The sequence below is a fragment of the Haliaeetus albicilla genome, chromosome 28 (assembly GCF_947461875.1).
Source record: "Haliaeetus albicilla chromosome 28, bHalAlb1.1, whole genome shotgun sequence".
NCBI classification, from domain to species: domain Eukaryota; kingdom Metazoa; phylum Chordata; class Aves; order Accipitriformes; family Accipitridae; genus Haliaeetus; species Haliaeetus albicilla.
Genome location: NC_091510.1, coordinates 1062057 through 1082081, shown reverse-complemented (window position 1 = coordinate 1082081; position 20025 = coordinate 1062057). Strand labels below are relative to the sequence as shown.

General features: G+C 48.3%; 6 protein-coding genes across 8 annotated transcripts; 3 read left to right on the top strand and 3 right to left on the bottom strand.

The window, feature by feature from the left end:
- Positions 1 to 158: 158 nt before the first annotated feature.
- LOC138682534 (histone H3) lies at positions 159 to 717 on the bottom strand. The gene has a single exon (XM_069773712.1). It carries the CDS (start codon positions 676 to 678, stop codon positions 268 to 270), a length of 411 nt encoding a protein of 136 aa, XP_069629813.1. The 5' UTR covers positions 679 to 717; the 3' UTR covers positions 159 to 267.
- Positions 718 to 2031: 1314 nt separating this feature from the next.
- LOC138682442 (histone H2A type 2-C) lies at positions 2032 to 2503 on the top strand. The gene has a single exon (XM_069773263.1). The coding sequence runs from the start codon at positions 2065 to 2067 to the stop codon at positions 2452 to 2454; it is 390 nt and encodes a 129-aa protein (XP_069629364.1). The 5' UTR covers positions 2032 to 2064; the 3' UTR covers positions 2455 to 2503.
- Positions 2504 to 3463: 960 nt separating this feature from the next.
- LOC104310610 (histone H4) lies at positions 3464 to 3896 on the bottom strand. The gene has a single exon (XM_009929239.2). The coding sequence runs from the start codon at positions 3878 to 3880 to the stop codon at positions 3569 to 3571; it is 312 nt and encodes a 103-aa protein (XP_009927541.2). The 5' UTR covers positions 3881 to 3896; the 3' UTR covers positions 3464 to 3568.
- Positions 3897 to 8043: 4147 nt separating this feature from the next.
- On the bottom strand, positions 8044 to 14632 carry LOC138682435 (histone H2A-IV). Of its 3 annotated transcripts, XM_069773254.1 has the most exons (3): positions 12242 to 14632; positions 8976 to 9085; positions 8044 to 8235 (listed from the first exon to the last, which is right to left on the bottom strand). In XM_069773254.1, the coding sequence occupies exon 1, from the start codon at positions 14549 to 14551 to the stop codon at positions 14162 to 14164; it is 390 nt and encodes a 129-aa protein (XP_069629355.1). In that variant the 5' UTR covers positions 14552 to 14632; the 3' UTR covers positions 8044 to 8235; positions 8976 to 9085; positions 12242 to 14161. The 3 variants fall into 3 exon arrangements, with proteins under 3 accessions (XP_069629355.1, XP_069629354.1, XP_069629353.1); XM_069773253.1 differs by lacking the exon at positions 8976 to 9085 and having other exon boundaries at positions 9378 to 14632; XM_069773252.1 differs by lacking the exon at positions 8976 to 9085.
- Positions 12492 to 13813, top strand: LOC138682433 (histone H1.01). Its single transcript, XM_069773250.1, has one exon. It carries the CDS (start codon positions 12492 to 12494, stop codon positions 13149 to 13151), a length of 660 nt encoding a protein of 219 aa, XP_069629351.1. The 3' UTR covers positions 13152 to 13813.
- An 11-nt stretch (positions 14633 to 14643) lies between the features above and the next one.
- On the top strand, positions 14644 to 15384 carry LOC138682440 (histone H2B 1/2/3/4/6). Its single transcript, XM_069773261.1, has one exon. It carries the CDS (start codon positions 14923 to 14925, stop codon positions 15301 to 15303), a length of 381 nt encoding a protein of 126 aa, XP_069629362.1. The 5' UTR covers positions 14644 to 14922; the 3' UTR covers positions 15304 to 15384.
- The last annotated feature ends 4641 nt before the right edge of the window (positions 15385 to 20025 follow it).

Here is a 20025-nt window from a genome sequence, read left to right as displayed (position 1 = left end):
ACTGTACACGGCTTCCATGCACCGGACAATCACCACGGCTCCCTCCCTTCTGTTCTGCCCACCCCAAATGCTGAGGGGAATACTACTGGAACGTGTTTCATTAAGGTGAAGTTTAGGAATGTTTTATAGAGAAATATTAAGAAATAAAACTTGTCCAGCCGTGCCACAGCTCTTTTATTGTGTATGGAGTGGCTCTTAAAAGAGCCTTTGGGTTGGTTAGAGTACTTTCTCAAAATAGGTGGTTAGGTGGTGAATTTCCAAACCGGTTTATGCACGCTCGCCGCGGATGCGGCGGGCCAGCTGGATGTCCTTGGGCATGATGGTGACGCGCTTGGCGTGGATGGCGCAGAGGTTGGTGTCCTCGAAGAGCCCCACCAGGTAGGCCTCGCTCGCCTCCTGCAGCGCCATCACGGCCGAGCTCTGGAAGCGCAGGTCGGTCTTGAAGTCCTGCGCGATCTCCCGCACCAGGCGCTGGAAGGGCAGCTTGCGGATCAGCAGCTCCGTCGACTTCTGGTAGCGCCGGATCTCGCGCAGCGCCACCGTGCCGGGCCGGTAGCGGTGCGGCTTCTTCACGCCGCCCGTGGCCGGCGCGCTCTTGCGGGCCGCCTTGGTGGCCAGCTGCTTGCGGGGCGCCTTCCCGCCCGTCGACTTACGCGCCGTCTGCTTCGTGCGCGCCATCGCTCTGAGACCAAGAACCCGGCGGGGAAGGACCAGACGCAATGACTGCTGCCTGCTAGTCGGGGAGTATATATAGCGGTAGTGCCTTCTCTGATAGGCGGAGGGCTACATCCTGGGTGTCATTGATTGGTGGATTCGAAGTTTAAAAATCCCGCCAGGGGCAAGTACCGCCCACCGCCCCTCAGTCATTGTTCTAGCTATGGACTGCTGCCGCCTCAGCAGGCCATTCCTCTATCATTGTGTAGTTTTTTCGTTTCTGGAAACCCCTCATGTACTATTGATTTCAAATTCTTTTCAGCATTGTGTGAGTTAATAATTAAGACTTGCCTTTTGAAAGATTTTATTCATTTCACTGTGTAATTTTCCTTTTTTTCAAGTATAATTCTCTGTGCAGCGTTCATAATGATAAATTTTCACTGGAAGATACAGAACTTTTTATTTAAGTACTTTAAAACATTTCACAAACAAACAGTATATGAAAAGAGAATACAGGGAAAAAAGATAGCAGTTGAAAAAGAATAGGTTAGAAGGGAAAATAAAACATTAGAAAAAAACCATTTCATTAAAGAATCAAAAAGATTCACCCCTTTTATTCCCCTTTTATACTATATGAACACATCAATGGGGCAGAAGTTTCAGGTGCAATCGGACAGTGACTGCCGAGACCTGTTTCCAGTAGTGTTCCCCTCAGCATTTGGGGTGGGCAGAACAGAAGGGAGTGATTGTCCGGTGCATGGAAGCCGTGTACAGTGTTGAAAGGCCGGAAAACGTCGGGGTGACCCGGTGTTGGGAATGGTCAAAATCTTCCCGCGGGGAAAAGACCCAGCGTGAAACAACGCGGGGAGGAGGAGTACCGCCTTTCGGCTCTCCCGGTAACCCCCCGCCCCCTTTCCCCTCCGTTACTCCCGCTCGCTGACACAGCCACCGTGCCTCTCTCTTCCTCTCTCCCCCCTCCTCAGCTCCGGCCTCCCAACGCGCACGTTGCCGACCCGGCTGCTCAAAACCAATCAAAACAAAGAGAAGGTACAGGCAAATACGGGGCGGCGCGGCGCGGCCCCCGCGGGTCCGGGCGGCGGCGGGATCGATCGTTCGTTCCGGGCGGAGCCGCCTGCCGAATCCCGCCCCTGCCGCCTCGCCATTGGCCGTCTCGAGAGGGCGGGCGGAGGCCTTTCGGAGCTGCGCCCCTCGCTATTGGCCAGGACGGGATTCTCTCGGCCATTGGGTGCGCGTTCCCCGGTCGGGGCCTCGGCCTATCAGGAGCCGCCGGCGGCGCAAAGGGAAGGGATATAAGGGCGGGCCGCAGGGCGCGGGTAACTCACCTGCTTCTGTCCGGCGGCAGCGGGAGCTTGGTGCCGAGCGAGGGAGCGAGCGACCGACGGAGCGAGGATGTCCGGCCGCGGGAAGCAGGGCGGGAAGGCGCGGGCCAAGGCCAAGTCGCGCTCGTCGCGGGCCGGGCTGCAGTTCCCCGTGGGCCGCGTGCACCGGCTGCTGCGCAAGGGCAACTACGCGGAGCGGGTGGGCGCCGGCGCCCCGGTGTACCTGGCGGCCGTGCTGGAGTACCTGACGGCCGAGATCCTGGAGCTGGCGGGCAACGCGGCCCGCGACAACAAGAAGACGCGCATCATCCCCCGGCACCTGCAGCTGGCCATCCGCAACGACGAGGAGCTCAACAAGCTGCTGGGCAAGGTGACCATCGCGCAGGGCGGGGTGCTGCCCAACATCCAGGCCGTGCTGCTGCCCAAGAAGACCGAGAGTCACAAGGCCAAGAGCAAGTGAACCGGGCCGGGAGGAGCGCCCCGAGCACAGAAGCGAAACCCAAAGGCTCTTTTCAGAGCCACCCACAGCCTCGCGAAGGAGCTGGAGATGCTGCTGCGCGGCGGGCCGGGGAACGGCGTGCGTGCGTTCCTCAGGGGAGGGTCGGCTCGTTCCAAGGGGGCGTGGGGGGCGACTCCCCTCTGTAGTCCCCCGGCCCAGTTATGAGCCGCCGAGCTCAGGCGCGGCCGGGAAGCCATCGTGTCGCTCGCGGGCCCCGCAGCGGCTAGCGGGCGGAGGCTCGATCGCGCTGCTCTGCCGAGCGAGCGCGGAATCGCCCGGAGCCAATCGCCGCCCGCGCGGGCTCTTCAAAGAAGCGAGGGCGCTTAACCCGCTCGCCGCCGGGGCGGGGCCCGGCTCCTGTGGGAGGCCGCCAGCCCCCCCCACCCCTCCGCGCGGGAGCTCGAGCTCCCTTCCCCGCTTCGCCGCCCGACGTGAAGCCGGTGTGGTCACGGCCCTTTCCCCGCTTCGGGCAGGAGGACGCGAAGGATGCGCCGCCCTGCACTAGAGAACTCGGCGAGACGGAGCCGGGTTTCGCTTCTTTCCCTTTTTTTATTTCTCTTTTGTTCTGGCAGGAGGGGGGCTGTTGCCCCGGCCCGTGTTTTTTCCGCACGCAGCCGCGGATGAGAGAGGCTCTAAGCTCGCCCTACAGGGCCCCGGCGGTGTCCAGGGACTTCTGGGCGTCGGTAAATGCCTCGGGAAGGGCCGCTAAGTAGCAGAGCGCTCGCCAGGCAGGGCGCAGCGCCCCAGCAAGCTCTTCCGAAAGCGGCTGCCGGAAAGGAAGAAGGAGGAGGCAGAAGAGCTGGGAAGGGAAACGACGCGGCAGCAGGGCGCTAGAGAGAAACCCAGAGGCGGACTGCAAGGCTCGCCAGCCCGGCTGCAGGTCGGCAAGAAAAAAGCGAGGGGACGCGGGGTTACGATAAGGAGCACGGGGGGCACGGAAGGCAAGGAAGCAGAAACGTAGCAAGAACTGGGGGAAGTGCAACAACGCGACACGGCTCTTTTAAACGAAAAAGTGGGTGGCTCTTAAAAGAGCCTTTGGGTTCTCGAGGTGGTCGGTCGGGGAGCGAAGAGGCGTTCAGCCGCCGAAGCCGTAGAGGGTGCGTCCCTGGCGCTTGAGGGCGTAGACCACGTCCATGGCCGTGACCGTCTTCCTCTTGGCGTGCTCGGTGTAGGTGACGGCGTCGCGGATCACGTTCTCCAGGAAGACCTTCAGCACGCCGCGCGTCTCCTCGTAGATGAGCCCCGAGATGCGCTTCACGCCGCCGCGCCGAGCCAGGCGCCGGATGGCCGGCTTGGTGATGCCCTGGATGTTGTCGCGCAGCACCTTGCGGTGGCGCTTGGCGCCCCCCTTGCCGAGCCCCTTCCCGCCCTTGCCTCTGCCAGACATGCTGCTCACGTTTCCAGCCGCTCCGAGCTGTGAGCCGCAGCCGCCCGCGCCGCGGCCTTTATAGCCAGCGGTCCGACCTGATTGGGAGCAGGGGCGGGCACGGCCGGCGGGGGTGGGGCCTGCCCCTCCGCGGCGGGGCGGGGCCTTCGCCCCTCGCTGCTCTCGGGCCCCTCCCCGGGGCCCCGCACGGCTCCGCCGGCCGCTCCCCGCCTCCGCCTCCGCCTCGCCCGCCTTCCCCCGGCCCCGCGGCCCCTGAAGCGCCGTTTCCCGGCATCTGACCCCCCCCGGGCGGGGCGACGGTGCGCAGACCTTCCTTCTCTGACGGCCGAGGGTGCCACTGAGTGAGGAGCCGGTGGCTTTGAGGCCTCCGCGGACCTTTGTTAAGGTCTTGCTGACCATGTCTCTTTAGTTCTGAGCTCACATTGCAAGGACTCGACGGTAATATTGAGAACCGGCTGTTAAATGTAAGAACTGACAGGACCCCTCCGTGGCCTTATGCTGTGAAGCATCAGGAAAATCACATCTATAAACATTCTTTTTTTTTTTTCTAGAAGCTGGCTATTCCTAACTCTCAGAGTACAGCATCACTGGTGAGTCCAGAAAGGGCTTTTTCAGCATATAACTGGAGAAGACCCTTTATTTTCTATCCTGTTGTCTGGAGTGTTGCTTCATATTAAGTCCCAGACATCCTGGTCACATTCAGAAAGCATTATATTTCCATTTAGATCACTGCTACTAACATGATAAAAATTAGTCATGTATGTCAAATGTACAACTAAAATAGCTACTTCAGCTATGTGCGTGTGTACCTCCATGTTTTCAAAGGCCTGACATCATTCTGAGTGGATAGATACTCTTTATTTCATATAACATGTTTTCCTTTCACCAGTGCACATTGCCAGTGACAACATTTTTCTTTGTTATTTTGGTATGATTCATAACTTTGCTGTTAAATCCACACCTCATTTCTGCTGGCTATCCTTGCAGTCTTCCTTTTCGTAGCTCAGGGCCCACTGGGGTATGAGATTAGCATAATTCCAATATGGAGGATTTGCCTGTGCTTATCATGGCTGAATACAAACGTCATTATCCACAGAGACAGAGGAGAGCCCTTCAGGCTGAAGGTCTCAGGGAGATCTTTGTGAACTCTCACAACCCTTTGTCTCGCTGACATTGGCATTTGGTTCTGCCTCAGTCACAGTGACTCCAGGAGGGAAGGTCTGTGTGAGTGATGGGATCCAAAAATATAATGGTGAGGTAATTTTTTCCCAGGATCTTTCAGTTCAGTTATTTTATATAGGAATGTCTCTGCCTGACCCTGAAGACTCGATTTCTTTTTCACTGTTCTTTCAAATGACTTGTCATTCCCTCTGCTTGAAATATATTCTTTTCACCTCTCTTCAGCTACAGGAAAAGGCGTTCAGTTCACTCTCTTTGCCACTTTGTCCCGCTTCATCTACACCATAGAAAGCATATTTTCCAGCACCATTTTGTAACACACACAGACACACTGAGGACACTTAAGTGTATATAAATGAGTATCTCCTCTATGGAAGGGATACGCTCCATGTAGTATACGTTTGTCACCCATTTGTCCATCTACCACTCTCACTGTACCTGTTCCTCAACCTTTTATAACTTGTCATGCTAAAGCCACATCCTAAAGCATGAAAAATGAGAGATGTTATGTCCAGAGAAAGCAATCAATAAATACACAGGAGAAAAATCCATTCAAAGCTCTCCAATTCAAAGATACCCCCTGGACCTGGTGAATCCCTGGCCTACAAATCACTAGGACCTAAGGCATCATTTTGATGAGATATCAGCTGTTGTTATTACACTCTTTTTTTTACTGGCCTCTGTCACAGATGGGATATCGGCCAAGATGGAACTTTCCTGTGAGTTACTCCGTTCTTCCAGTGTTGTGACCATAAGTGTCCATCCAGAATGCAATTCAAAGGGTAGCACAATCTCAGGGCTGCCCCACTCATATTGCCCATTCATTTCTCCCCACTCTGCATCCATGGTGATATTCCTAACTGCAGAAACGTGTTCTGCTACTACACTCTGTATTCTTCATCTGTCCTCTCCCAGACTTATGGACTGTGTGTCCCTGATACTAGCCCAGTAGAGCCAGTGTCTCCTTTAACACTGAAGAGACTATAACCAGATGACCCTCCTGCCCTAGGGAGAAGAAGATGACAATGCCCCTGCCCAAAACCCCAGAGCTAAGACCGTTCACCATGCTAGAAGAATAAGCACGTTGTAAAATGAAAAAAAGAAAAATGTAAATCTGAACCATTTTCAAGTGTAAGAACCTTTTATTTTCATTAGTGTCAAATGCAAACAAACATTCCTGTCCTCATCCACTGATGTGGCTGACAGCGGTAACCCTTGAAATCCCTTCCATGTACTCAAGCATGTCAAGGACTGTTTTCTTCTAAAGAATTAACAAAACAAGTACAAATTACACCTTTGCGTCCACTTAGGTTTTGGTTCTTTTTTTTCTTTAGTATTTTTTTCTTTTTTCTTCTTTTTTTTTTTCCTACAGGGAAGATATTTGTACAAAGGAACATGCATTAGATCTGGACAGTTAATATCAGAATTACCCAAAACATTTAATTTATTGATCAGCAGGCCCTTTTCTCAACAGCTTGGGGTAATTTGGGCTATTAAGTTTCCTTTCTTGTAGGTGTCTCCTATTGCAGTTTGGGTAAATCCAAAACCCCAGCTGGTTTCTCTTTATTTACCACCTCCATATAGCCGGACATAGGCTGATCCTTGCTCTTAGCTGCTCAGTGCTGGCCTTGTGCGCTGATCTTGCTAACCATACAATTAAATGTAAGATGTTACAAACTACTAACCTCAAACAGCACACAAAAGTGAACCTGTTATTCTACTTCTTATTTCATGCACGAATCAGCCAAAACTTGATTGCATTTGCAGTGTCCAAACCAGAAAAAAACTATGTCAGGAAGACCAAGATTTGGACTTAATACACTTACTACAGAAGCCAATCCTTCTTTCTGGGACCAGACCATACAAGGCAGGTTGCAGGCAAAATAGGTGAAATACATTATTCTTGAATCTGCCCATGGTGTATATATATATATATATATACTCTCATGAGCCTGTGAAGCCAGATTCCTGACTTCCTAACTGTCTGACAGCAGGAGTGCTGAGTGACTGGCCTCATTTGTATATTGTGGGGAAATCTGGGCACCAGCCGGCCCTTCCAGTGTCCCTGGCAGTCTGGATGACATCCTAACCAGGGACAGTACCACTCTGGCACCAGCCCACGGAATGCACAGCTGCAAACCACGTAGTGTAAAAAAACATAAGCTACTGCACAGCACTCTTACACACTGAACAACTCTTCAAAACTTTTTTGCTCCCTTCTATGGGAAGACAGCCAACCTATATTGCTGGTACCCAACTGCTACCTTGCGGTACTCCTGCTCTAGAAAGATGGCACAAGCAGCCTTATCTGGAGCCAGTATCTGCTTCACCCCCACACCTCTGAGGAAAACCGGCAAGGCAGCATCACTTAATGAGAGCATCTTCACATGTTGTGTGACACAATGCTTTGGCTCTCATCGATGGCAGAAGTCCAGCCTACACAGTGTCTGGGTGCCACCATCACTGCCTGTGTGGCAAAAAAAATGGGTTGTCTGCTAACCCAAATGTACCTGGAAGCTTGTCACATCAGCGCCTGGGGTGTCACCAGCCAGGGAGATGGCGGACTGCAGGCCAGCTGTGCTCGCGCTACGTGCCCAAGGACACTTTGTGCCCCCATAGGTACATGGCTCTGGCTGGAGGGGGCATGTGGGTTGGCCACATTGCTCCCTCCCTTTTACCAGCATTCACAGGAGCCCTGGCACACACACGGGACAGAGTGGCAGGCAGAAAGCACGCAGAAGTGTCAGGGTGTTGTGGGGAGGAAGAGTGGGTTGCTCGGCATTGCTCTGTGTGGGCTGCTCACCTCTCTGAGCAGCCAGGCTTCAGAGCTGATGGAGAGGCTGCTCTGAACGGACAGTGTGGTGCCACCCCTCCTTGGTGGAATTCACTACTGAATGCAGGTGAAGGAGAGGCACTGTCAATTCAGGAGGAGACCATTTCTTTGGGGAGCCATGGCTGATGGAGCTTCTGGTAATGTTGCTTACCTCTCATGGACAGTTTGCCTCAGGGCCTGGGGTCCTCAGTCACTGGTTGATGACTGCATTCAATGCATGCCAGGGTGGTCCAGAAGACAGTTTCTCAAGTGCCTGAGGTTAGTTTTAGAAGACCAAAGTACTTTAAGACATAAATAATTCTGTTCTTTGATATCTGACTGACAGTGAGGACCTTTTCTGTGCCTGTGTGTGAGAAAAGTAGAAACATGTTAACCTGGTAAACTCCCATACAGTAGAGGACAAAGTGCATCTTATTTCCTCATTAGCTTTTCTGGGAAGGGATTTGGCCCCCTGATTTTTTGCTGGGGTTTTTTTTTTTTGCTTTCCTAGGAAGGACATCTTTCCCAGTGCCTCCTAATTTCGGTCATATCCAAGTTTTGGACTATAGGTTTTCAATTCCCAAATGACATGCCATGACAATGATGAAGAGAGGCCACAATAGGTGCCCCAACCCTTAACCAAGAGTACAGGGAGGAGTGTGCAACATTCCAGGAAGCTGAGTCTATGGGGACAGTCATCCGATGCCCTATCCTATTTGTCCTGCCCACTGGAGATGCTCAGCCGTGCACTGGATTTAAAAGGCCTTGTGTGGCCTCAGTGCACTTAGGAGTCTTAAGAGCAGCAGCAGCAACATGAGTGTTATGAAGGCAGAGACTTGTTGGCTGAGCTGCAACAAGTTTGTAGTTTGGTAGGTACCACTTTAAAATTGTTTAGCTAAGGGTTAAAAGCAGTTAAACTGTGCTGGCTGGTTTGATCACAGGAGTTACTACATTTGTAACTCAAATGAAGGATGAAGTCACTGAGGGCAAGTAAGGCATGGGTGTAACACTAATAGGAGCGTAATCATGGTTGTAGGGAGTATTTACACCTCTTTCCTGCAGAACATGTATGCTGGAGTACAGCACATAATGCAAAGGCCTCACCTAAATCTCTCTGGAAATTATCACTTGAAGGAAGGAGAGGGGCTGTGGTGCACAGGCATCTCAGTTGCATTTCCTCCAGCTGTCCAAGAATGACTGACCACAGGACTCACCTACAGCAGGTAGAGCAGCCCATTAGCCACATTTGTGTGGCTAGCTCTCATGCTAATGCATCCTAACAAAATTTCTTGAGAAGAACCCTTACTGTGCTACCTCTCATTATTGCAAAAATATCTAAATATAACCCAGAGTTCATTTTCTTAGGAACAAGTACTGGCAGGTGCTAAACTGGAGATGGGAATGTTTGATAGCTCTCAAGTGCAGTGCCAGCCCTTGGCTGTGGTTCATTTGTCTCCTTGTTTATGCCAAGAGGTCTTAATAGATAACTGCAAAAGTTGGACAGACCCGGGTATCTGAAGGGAAGTGAGTTGCGGGGTTCAGATTGCAATCTTGTGCAGGTTTGTGATGTAGTGTGGCCTGCTGGCGTGCCCATGAGGTGAGAAGGATTGAAGTCATTCGGATGTAGGAGACATTACAGTGATGCTCTCTCCAAAAGTATCTCTGGAAATCCTGATATCGCTATTCTCCTCTTCTAATGAATAATGAGCTCTGCCTCCCTCCAGTCTCATTGGAAAAGCCAAACTGCATGTCAGAGTCTATGTGGCGCCTTCTTCATTAAGTCTTTCTACAACATCCTATACCAAAACCAGGATTATTTCCTTTTCTCATTTGCTCATCTGGAGGTGAAATTGCCATTCCTGCCTTTTATATAACCCTTCACCACATTTTTTCTTTGCCTGAGTACATCTATCCATTCCTTCTACACTATCTGCTCTGACTGCGGAGCAAATTCTTTTTAAAATTGCCAAATGCGCCTTGACTTTCCAAAATGTTCCTGCATACATTTCTTTCATGTAAAGGAGAACATGTGTCCCAATCAGCAATTCTACATTGCTGAAGATATTTTATGTCTTTGCTGCAAAGCCATGAAAACAGAAATATCAGAGCTTCTCTCTGTGTCACAAAATTTCTGAAGCTTATTTTAAGACAGTAGACTAACTGTTGGAGATCAGAAGCTGCTACACATATTCTTAGCTGTCCCTGTTGGGAACAGGGAGAGGGTAGCAACTGCTGGGAGAAAAGCCAGACAACTGGGATGGCGACCATTTTAGCCACCTCAATTCAGCCACCAATAAATGCGAATCAACACTCTGTGAAGCCACAGCTGAGGGCTGGAGTATTTAAATCTCCTCCAGTGAAGGTTACTGAAGTAAATATGTATGAGTTCAAAATAACAAGAGGAGGCAACGTGAGTTTCCATTTTGCTGACATGTCACTCATGGTCTACACTTTTCCCCTGTCTGTGTGCCATGAAGTGTCTTGGTAGCTGTTAAATGTCTTCTCCTCCCAGCACTGCTACTTTATTTCACTACGTGGTCAAGTCAGTGGAAAGTCTCATTCCTTAATTTACAAACACATGTAGGACACAGGCTTAAAAAATGTATTTATTTACTTCAGTTTTGGTAATTTCTGAAGGTATATCTTCAATACTGCATCCACTCCAATTTATTTCATTCCTGTATCCATATTTTATGCTACATAACTTTTACAAACAAGACTATGAACTTCCCAGTTTGATTAGCCCTTCTCTCAATTATCTTCCTGTTGAAGCATTTCAGAGCTTTAGGTGCACTTTTCCTGCAACCTTTTTTTTTTTTTTTCTGATACTTTTTGCTTCAAGGGTGCAGGTTGCAATTTTTCCCTTCATTGCATTTATTCACAGTTTTGTATTCACTGAAACCCAATTTTACAGCAAACTAAAATGTTTTCGTGTTACATACACATTCAGTATTTACAAAACAGCCATTGTAAATGAGGCAATGAAGTGGAAATAGGATTACACTTACCCCAAACTACCTTTTCATACAATCTGAAATTTTGGTTGCTAATACGTACCTAAATACTGTGTTCACGTTATATGTTATACCTGGCAATATCAAATGAAATCAGAGGGCAGGGCTGAAGTGTAGCCTTTGTGATTCTTAAATAACTACAAAAGGCAATGGATAATACACTTGTTTATAATCAGGTAAAGATTAATGGAATATTACTCCAGAGCTCTGTTCTGTTCAGAATATTACATCATCTTCCACTAAATATCGATACTGATTGAATTCTTCCTGGTTCTTTAGGAACGACCTATGGCCTACCTCTCTCTCCCCTTGTTAAAACTCAGGTTATCACAAAGTGCTCTACTTTTTGTCCTGAAAGCATTTCCTCACTTCAGTGATGGCTGTAAAATACATAAGGAAGAATTAGGTGGGTTTTATTTAGAGTGGGAAGAGGATTCAGAATTGGCGTTAGATAAACCTTTGTGCAGACATATTGTGTGAAACATGTAAAAAAAAAAAACCAAAAAAAAAACCCCCAAAACCCAAAACAAACAGTTAACACGCTTTTAAATTATACTATTATTAGAGAAAATACATAGCAAGATAATACTCTCTGGGAAGGAAGAGCATAACTACTAAACTGCTATTCTAGTCCTTGCACATCTTAAATTACTAGAGACCCAACAGATAATTTCAGTATCACCAGAAGTTTAGGAGGTTGCTTTCTTTTATAAGGCTGCAGTTTTGTAAAATCAGATATCAAATGACTGTTTACCTGAAATTCAAATGCAACGTGAAAAGCAAATAGCTTGATTTACTTAATAACTGGCACAGAAATTCATATGGAAAACAAACAAAAGAAAGAAAACACCCAGCACAAGGTAGCAGGGTAAGTTTGCCTCCCTTCTACTGAAATTCCAGGAAGACAAAATAAACCAACTGTGTGTTCATAAATCTCCAGATCTTAACAAATTGCTTATGGCTCTATAAAAAATGCAATAGGAGGTTGTACGAGACACTATTTCACTAGACTTTAGCGTTTTAGGAGGTAAAACACATGGTCAAAGGAACCGGTTCTTAATCCATATTCAGAGCTGAAAGAGGAGTTTGTGTTACTTCCTCCTCTGCAAAATCAATTTAAACTGTCAAAATAGCTTTAAATCGGCCGGTTTCAACTTCGACCCCAAGAAAACCCTCTAAAGAACCAGACTGGGCCGTTGCTGCAACATTTATGTCAAAAGGAAATTTTTAATTTGCAAGGAAAAACAAAAGTTTCTCTCTTCAGAGGTCTCTCCAGCAGCAGCACACGGGATTTATCGCCTCTCCTTTAACTCAGCCCGCGTGTTTGCGGCTGGAAACTCTCCCGAACGCAAGTACCTGCTCTTCTCCTCCCTCACCGGGGAAACGGGGCGATTTGGTGGCAGAAATTCCGAGGAAAATGCACTTTTGTGAGTCCAAAGAAACACAAATCGAGCACACCGAAGGGCTCCCCGGCCGTGCAGCGGGGCGGGCTCTGCAACGCACCAATCACCGCGCGGCTCCTCTCTAAAAATACGAGCATCTGACCCGCGCCAGCCCAATTGTGTTCGCCTGCTCCGCAGAGGACGCTGCCGCCGCCGCCGCCGCGATGTCCGAGACCGCTCCCGCCGCCGCCCCCGATGCGCCCGCGCCCGGCGCCAAGGCCGCCGCCAAGAAGCCCAAGAAGGCGGCGGGCGGCTCCCGAGCCCGCAAGCCGGCGGGCCCCAGCGTCACCGAGCTGATCACCAAGGCCGTGTCCGCCTCCAAGGAGCGCAAGGGGCTCTCGCTCGCCGCGCTCAAGAAGGCGCTGGCCGCCGGCGGCTACGACGTGGAGAAGAACAACAGCCGCATCAAGCTGGGGCTCAAGAGCCTGGTCAGCAAGGGCACCCTGGTGCAGACCAAGGGCACCGGCGCCTCCGGCTCCTTTCGTCTCAACAAGAAGCCCGGCGAGGTGAAGGAAAAAGCCCCTAAGAAGCGGGCAGCCGCCGCCAAGCCCAAGAAGCCGGCGGCCAAGAAGCCCGCCGGCGCCGCCAAGAAGCCCAAGAAGGCGGCGGCCGTGAAGAAGAGCCCCAAGAAAGCCAAGAAGCCGGCGGCTGCCGCGGCCAAGAAAGCGGCCAAGAGCCCCAAGAAGGCGACCAAGGCAGGCCGCCCCAAGAAAGCAGCAAAGAGCCCGGCCAAGGCGAAGGCAGTGAAGCCCAAAGCAGCCAAGCCCAAGGCGGCCAAGCCCAAAGCAGCCAAGGCGAAGAAGGCGGCGCCTAAAAAGAAGTAAATTATAGTAGAAGAGTTCTGCTCTCCGTATTTTGTTATCCAACGGCTCTTTTAAGAGCCACCCACACTTTCCCTAAACGAGCTGAGGCACCGAGGTCGTCAGTAACCTGCAGCAAGGATCCAGTAATTCGTAAGTCGTCAGAGATCAATTGTGTCTTTTCCCCTGCAATTACCGAAAGAAACGCTAACGAGCACGGTATAACGCGGCGGCTTTAGGGAAGTGTAGACTTTTACATCTTTTTTTTTTTTTTTTGCCGAGTAATTGGTTTGATTACCAGGAAGCAATGTTTTATAATGTTTTGATAAACATCGGATGTACGTTTTTTTTAAGGATATATTTTGTAACAAAAGTAATGCAATTGCCGGGCACGCTACTACTGAGCCAAGTCTAATCTATTGTATTATTTCTCTGAAGGTGTCTCCTTAAAAGGTGGTGTGTCTGTTTGGGGGAGGAGGGGAGGGTTTCGTTACCGACCCGAAAATAGCCCTGAGCTCTCCCGTTCCTTTTGTTCCCGAGGAGAAAGAGCGAGCTTTAACTATTGAAAAAGCCCGCCCTGACCAAGGATTGGCCGGGGAGAGCCCGGCCCGCTGCCCCTTCCCCCCCTTCCCCGAAGACGATTACGCCCCGTATCTCTGGTGCTGGTTCAGCCACTCTCGGAAAAGGGCGGAAGAGGGGGGAGGGACGGGACCTCTCGCCGAAATACGGCGTTCCCGTGTTCTCTGGCTTTAGGACTAAACGCTAAAGAGCCCATCCCAGGAAAAAACTTGCTTTGAGAGGACATTTTGGCACGACTTTGCGGTAACAAAACCATGGAAAGCGTTGCTACTATCATCAGGCCAAAAATACTGTTAATAAACATGAAGAAAATAAGAAAAAGCACGGGTCGAGTAGTTCGTATGAACCGGTGTAACTATAGTACGGATAACTGAGCTCTCTTACGATTTTGTGGGTGGCTCTGAAAAGAGCCTTTGGATTATTTTCTCGGGAAGAGAAAACGTGCTGCCTTGGGCTCACTTGGCTTTAGCCTTGTGGCTGTCGGTCTTCTTGGGCAGCAGCACGGCCTGGATGTTGGGCAGCACCCCGCCCTGCGCGATGGTCACCTTGCCCAGCAGCTTGTTGAGCTCCTCGTCGTTGCGGATGGCCAGCTGCAGGTGCCGGGGGATGATGCGCGTCTTCTTGTTGTCGCGGGCCGCGTTGCCCGCCAGCTCCAGGATCTCGGCCGTCAGGTACTCCAGCACGGCCGCCAGGTACACCGGGGCGCCGGCGCCCACCCGCTCCGCGTAGTTGCCCTTGCGCAGCAGCCGGTGCACGCGGCCCACGGGGAACTGCAGCCCGGCCCGCGACGAGCGCGACTTGGCCTTGGCCCGCGCCTTCCCGCCCTGCTTCCCGCGGCCGGACATCCTTCCTTGCTGCTTTGCTTGCTTCCTCGCTCGCCTCTAAGAGCAACCAGCGACAGAACGCAGCAAAGCAGCCAGCGCACCTCAGCTATAGCCTCGCTGTTCCCACCTCGCCCCTTCGCTGATAGGCTGAGAAGTAGGTCTCCTCTGAGCAGCCAATGAGGTGGTGAATCGAATTCCGACCAATGAAAGACGGCTATAGGGGAGCTATGACGCGCGCTCGTGTTCTGGCCAATGAAAGTACGCAGAGGGAATGCTGCTCATTTGCATAAGGGAGCTATAAATACGTGGCACTCGGCTACTTTTACTCACTTCGTCTCTTTACGTTTGTCTGTGCCACGGTTAGGGTCTGTGGGAGTCGCGCCTTTGCTGCCATGCCCGAGCCGGCCAAGTCCGCCCCCGCGCCCAAGAAGGGCTCCAAGAAAGCCGTCACCAAGACGCAGAAGAAGGGCGACAAGAAGCGCAAGAAGAGCCGCAAGGAGAGCTACTCGATCTACGTGTACAAGGTGCTGAAGCAGGTGCACCCCGACACGGGCATCTCGTCCAAGGCCATGGGCATCATGAACTCCTTCGTCAACGACATCTTCGAGCGCATCGCCGGCGAGGCCTCGCGCCTGGCGCACTACAACAAGCGCTCCACCATCACCTCGCGGGAGATCCAGACGGCCGTGCGGCTCCTGCTGCCCGGCGAGCTGGCCAAGCACGCCGTCTCCGAGGGCACCAAGGCCGTCACCAAGTACACCAGCTCCAAGTAGAGCGTCTCCCGGATCCGCAGTTCTAACCCAAAGGCTCTTTTAAGAGCCACCAAGTTTTCAATAAAAGGGCTGCACTGTCAATTCAAAGTGTGAGTTCTTACTTTACCGTCAGTTTTTTAAGTCCCACTTAAGGTTAATTTTGATGAATTAATTGTTCTCCAGTATTGTGTTGGGGAACATAGACTTTATCCGGGTAAGAAATGATCTGTTACAACTGAAATTCCTGTAACTAAAGCTTCTTTATTATTGTATTTTCTTTCTAAGTGGTAGTTTCCTTAGTTCTGTTACAGTTCTTTCTAAGATTGTGATGTTTATTTTCTTGTGCAGTACATCGCTATTAATTCTAAGTAAGTTCATGTTATATGCGTTGTAAATTGAAGGAAAAAAAAAGGCTGTAGTTTTCTAGTCGGGAAAGGATCAAAATTATTACTAATGGAAGCTGATCCACGTGCATCGTTGTAACTGCTATAACAATGTCTACCACTTGATGGTGCTCAGTCTTTTTTTGTAGCTGAAGTGGCAGGTGGCTACAGGGTACAGTGAAAGAATTTGTGTAGTAGCAAGTGACATTTATCTTAATAAGCTTTTACCAATAGCCCAGTGATTAATACAGCATAGAAGTCCAGTCTAAAAGTTATTTATCTTCAGTTCTACTGTGCGTGTGATTTTTTTTTTTTTTTTTTTTTTAATAATAGCGTGTATAGCTTCTCCCTACAACTGCTTTAGGTAGAGAATATTCCCTCTGTAACTAAAAACACAAAGTGAAGATGAATATTTTTTCATACCTATTTGACCTTTCCTGTATTTATATGTCATTAATTGTATTAAAACTATTAAAATCTAAGAAACTAGCCACTATGGGCTGGCTTTGTAAACTATCAGAGTTTATCATATAGCTACTAATCAGCTCTAAAGTCTTTCAGCCTCAATCCGCAGGCTTTCTAAATCACTCCACCTCATTCCTGGGTAATTAGATGCTGCTGTAGATGCAGATCAAAGCCAGTATTGCCTTATCTCAAACGGGATCTGAATAATCCTGCATTCTAAGCATATTCTGTGGATTTCTGAACACACTTACTTCATACAGGGACCACAGAATCACAACAGTCAACCTTTCCCGTACTGCTGCATGTTTGGTAGTACAGGTACAGAGAGAGGCACAAGGTGTCTCTTTAATCTGTCACTAATTTAGCAGTTACTTTCAGCTTGAAGGCTGATGGGCACCTCTTGGATGGGATTTCAGGTATCGAGTGGCAAGAGGCATCCTCCATACTCTGTTTTTTAGCAGCTTCAAAAGGAGATTAGAGATCTGCTTTCCAAGTGCCTTAGTGCAAACTGAAACATAGTTTGCACATTCTGGGCCTCTGTATAAGTCTAATACCTAAAAAGATTAATAAACCATGGCATATTTCAGTCTCCAGGTTTTTGCGTAAGGGGATATGTGGGTCACTAGAAAGGGACTTTAGAAAATGTCATATACTAAAAGTGCATATTTTGACAGCGATGATGATCATCAGAAGAATTTGTCAGTGGCTATTATTCTCTATAATCAGTCACATAAAAGTCAAATTTAATTATCGTGTCCTAAAAAAAAAGACCCTAGTTCAAACTACAGCTACCGCAGGGCAGCCCTGTTGCCTGAGTTGAAGTAGAAGCCTGGTGGTACCTTTTGGCCTCCCAGCTCAGGAATCCATAAGCGTTCTTTTTGCCTTTCCTGTCTTTGTATGCTGCATGCTGCACACTTCATTAACATAGCTTTCACAGAAATTTCAGGTTTTGGGGGGAGGGGGGTTGTTGTTTGTTTTGTTTTTTAAAGGCTGTTTCAGTATGTGAAATTGTTTCTAAGGCTCCTGGAACTCTTCATGCAACAGAAAAGAAAATGTTGCTTATGATTGCTACTTCCAATCTCAGTATGAATGATAAAGCAATATTAGGGACTATAATGTGAACATAGCATTTCCACCTGCACATGCATGTCATCAGATCTGATTCTATCATATCCGTTATTTTTCTATTAGTGCTGTGACCAAAGTCTCTGACATGACAAAAACCAACTACAATGGAAAATTTTGTGTGCTTGTTCTTTTAACCAAAGATAAAAGTAGGAGTTAGGCTTAGTAAATATAACAAACATAACAATTTTATCCCACAGGAGGATGAACGTGCAAAATTAATAAAGCAAATAATGTGCATATAGAATCATATGACAGCATATTCTTCCATCAATCATGCTCTTCAATGTTCTTTTCTATTCAGTCCAAAGTAGTGTTCTTTAAATCCACTCTACCCAGATGACATCACCCAACAGCAGTAAGATGGCACAGCGTTCAAATACATCATCCTGGTGTAGCAGGAATTATGCTGCTGCCACCTACACCACGGTAGGAATTATGTGCGCGCCACCTCAACAGGGCTCGGCCCTACGATCCTGCTCCAAGAAGACATCTCCAATCCGCTGAGTAAATAAGTGGTTTATTTACCCCACGTGCAGAGCAGTTCAAGCCGGGTTCCTCCAAAGAGGGACCCCCTACCCCAGACCGTCCCCCCAGTTGTACCTGTACCACCCGTCACCCAAACCCCAAGTCTAGTCACTTAATTCTGGTCTGTGGTCTCTTGACTTATTGGTTTTGCTGTTCGCTGGACTGGCCACCTTCTGAAGTTACCTCATTCTCTTGGAATTGTTTCCTTGGTCCTTATCTTCTTCATTCTGCTTGTATTTGCCGGTTTCATCTAGTTCTGTGTTGGCAGCATTAGTTTGAACAAAATGTTTACTCTCAGCCACCTCTTGTGGCCTAAGGCTTCAACTACTTTATCTTCTAGTGCTAAACCAGGCTATTAGTCCTAACAATTCTCAACACTGGGAAGTGCTAGAATACATAATCTTTAAACAGGACCTTTGTGCTGTATTTTTATCTACCCTCCATGTCTATCTTCAAAATACCTCTTTATTCACAGCAACTGAAGTATAGGATATAGGGTATATTTATTTTTGGTTATACAAACATTTTTGTCAAAATTCTTTTTTTTAATATCAGCAACCTTTTGTATATCAAATTAACAGTTACATTACAGTTTAGTCCTGTAGTGGATAACCAGCTGTAAAGAACACTGAAGAACAGTCTGAACAGTTACAAAAAAATTCCCCTATCTTATTTTTAATGGAATAATAAAGTTAGCAGCATTCTTGGAAAGACTTATACCTTCACTAGATCAGCATACCTACAGGAAAATTTATATTTATAAATCATCATGTTTAAAAAAAAAAAAAGTGCTTTTATTTCTGCAAAAACGAAATACACCAACTGGGTAAACAAATAACTGTATTCTCTAGTTAACTGACCGGACAGTGAATCAGAAATGAGAAATAAATGCCATACACCTGATCCAAAACCTGAACAAATCACACACTGGCTATAGCAATTTTATACTATTTCCTGCTCTTTTTTTTAATGGAGTAAATCAATATCCTCTCCTCTACTTATGAAATTGTTTTTCCTAATGGCCGGAGATTATAATTACTCAACACATGGGGCAAATTATTGCTATGTCATTTTCCCAGAGACTTTTTTTTCCAGTTTTAATAAAAAAGAATATATTTCAAAATAATTAGCCTTGAGGGAGAAAGTATCAACTGCAGCTAGGGAAAAAGATTCAGTCTTACATACACCTTGATGTAATGCTTTTGGCCAGTGATGAAAATGTTCCTGGTTCACATTGTAAAGGAAAAACTTGAGTCCTTGAGCTCCAAAAACCTGGTCTTGGGGTTGTGCTGTATCAGAGCACAGCGCAGCTCAAGAGGTGGCACAAATCTCACTGGAGAAGAGGGCTGGAAGTAGAGGGGGAGGGAGCTGCGAACACCCCTTCTGCCTTCCCCGCTCACTTACCTACAAGGAAGGAAGCAGCGTTACAGTGAGCGGGGGCAGCTCTTTCCTCGGGGACTGGGGTCAGAACCAGAGGCCTGTGTAGGTGGAAAGGGTCTTTTAGGTTTTGGTTTGCATTTCTTTGGTGGCTGCAAAGAACTAAATTATTTGATGGCCTGTCCTGATGGAGATGTGGTTGCAAAAGCATTCCTTGTCAAAAATGATATGAAGTATTAATCACAAAGGTTCTTACATTCATTTTTTAACACAGAAAAGCTCACAAGCAATTCTGGACATACTTGCGTTTTAAAAATAGAAAGTAAGTAGTTTGTGTATGAAAGGAGTATCAGGACAGCTTGTAATTTTCATCACCAGTAAAATCCACAACCTTTTTTTGTACTTGTAGTCCTGCTTGCATTGCGTGTAGATTTTGTGCTTGGAAGGGTCATAGGAAAATGGAAGAAATAATTCCCAAAATAGGAAGATGGCACACACGGAGAATTACAACTGAAATTTGGACTTCAGACAGAGTAAGGGATCTTGCACTACCTTTATGCAGCATCAGAGCTATGAAGAAATGCATGCATCTCTTGTGTGCATCCCCTTTTCCTTTTGCAGCAAGTAGCAGCCACTGCAACGCGAAACAATCCAAACACTGCACGTGATAAAGTGTTTTTTGCCTTGTGCGCTTGGGACACAGCAAGGTTAGCATGTTTCATCATCCTGCTTAGAAAAGAGGAGAAGAATTGCCATAGCAATATCATAGCCCCAATCTTTCTACACATTGAAATAATCTTTAAATAAGGCTGCCACCTCCCGTGCTCCAAGCACCAGCAGACCGGACTGACCGGATCACAGGCAA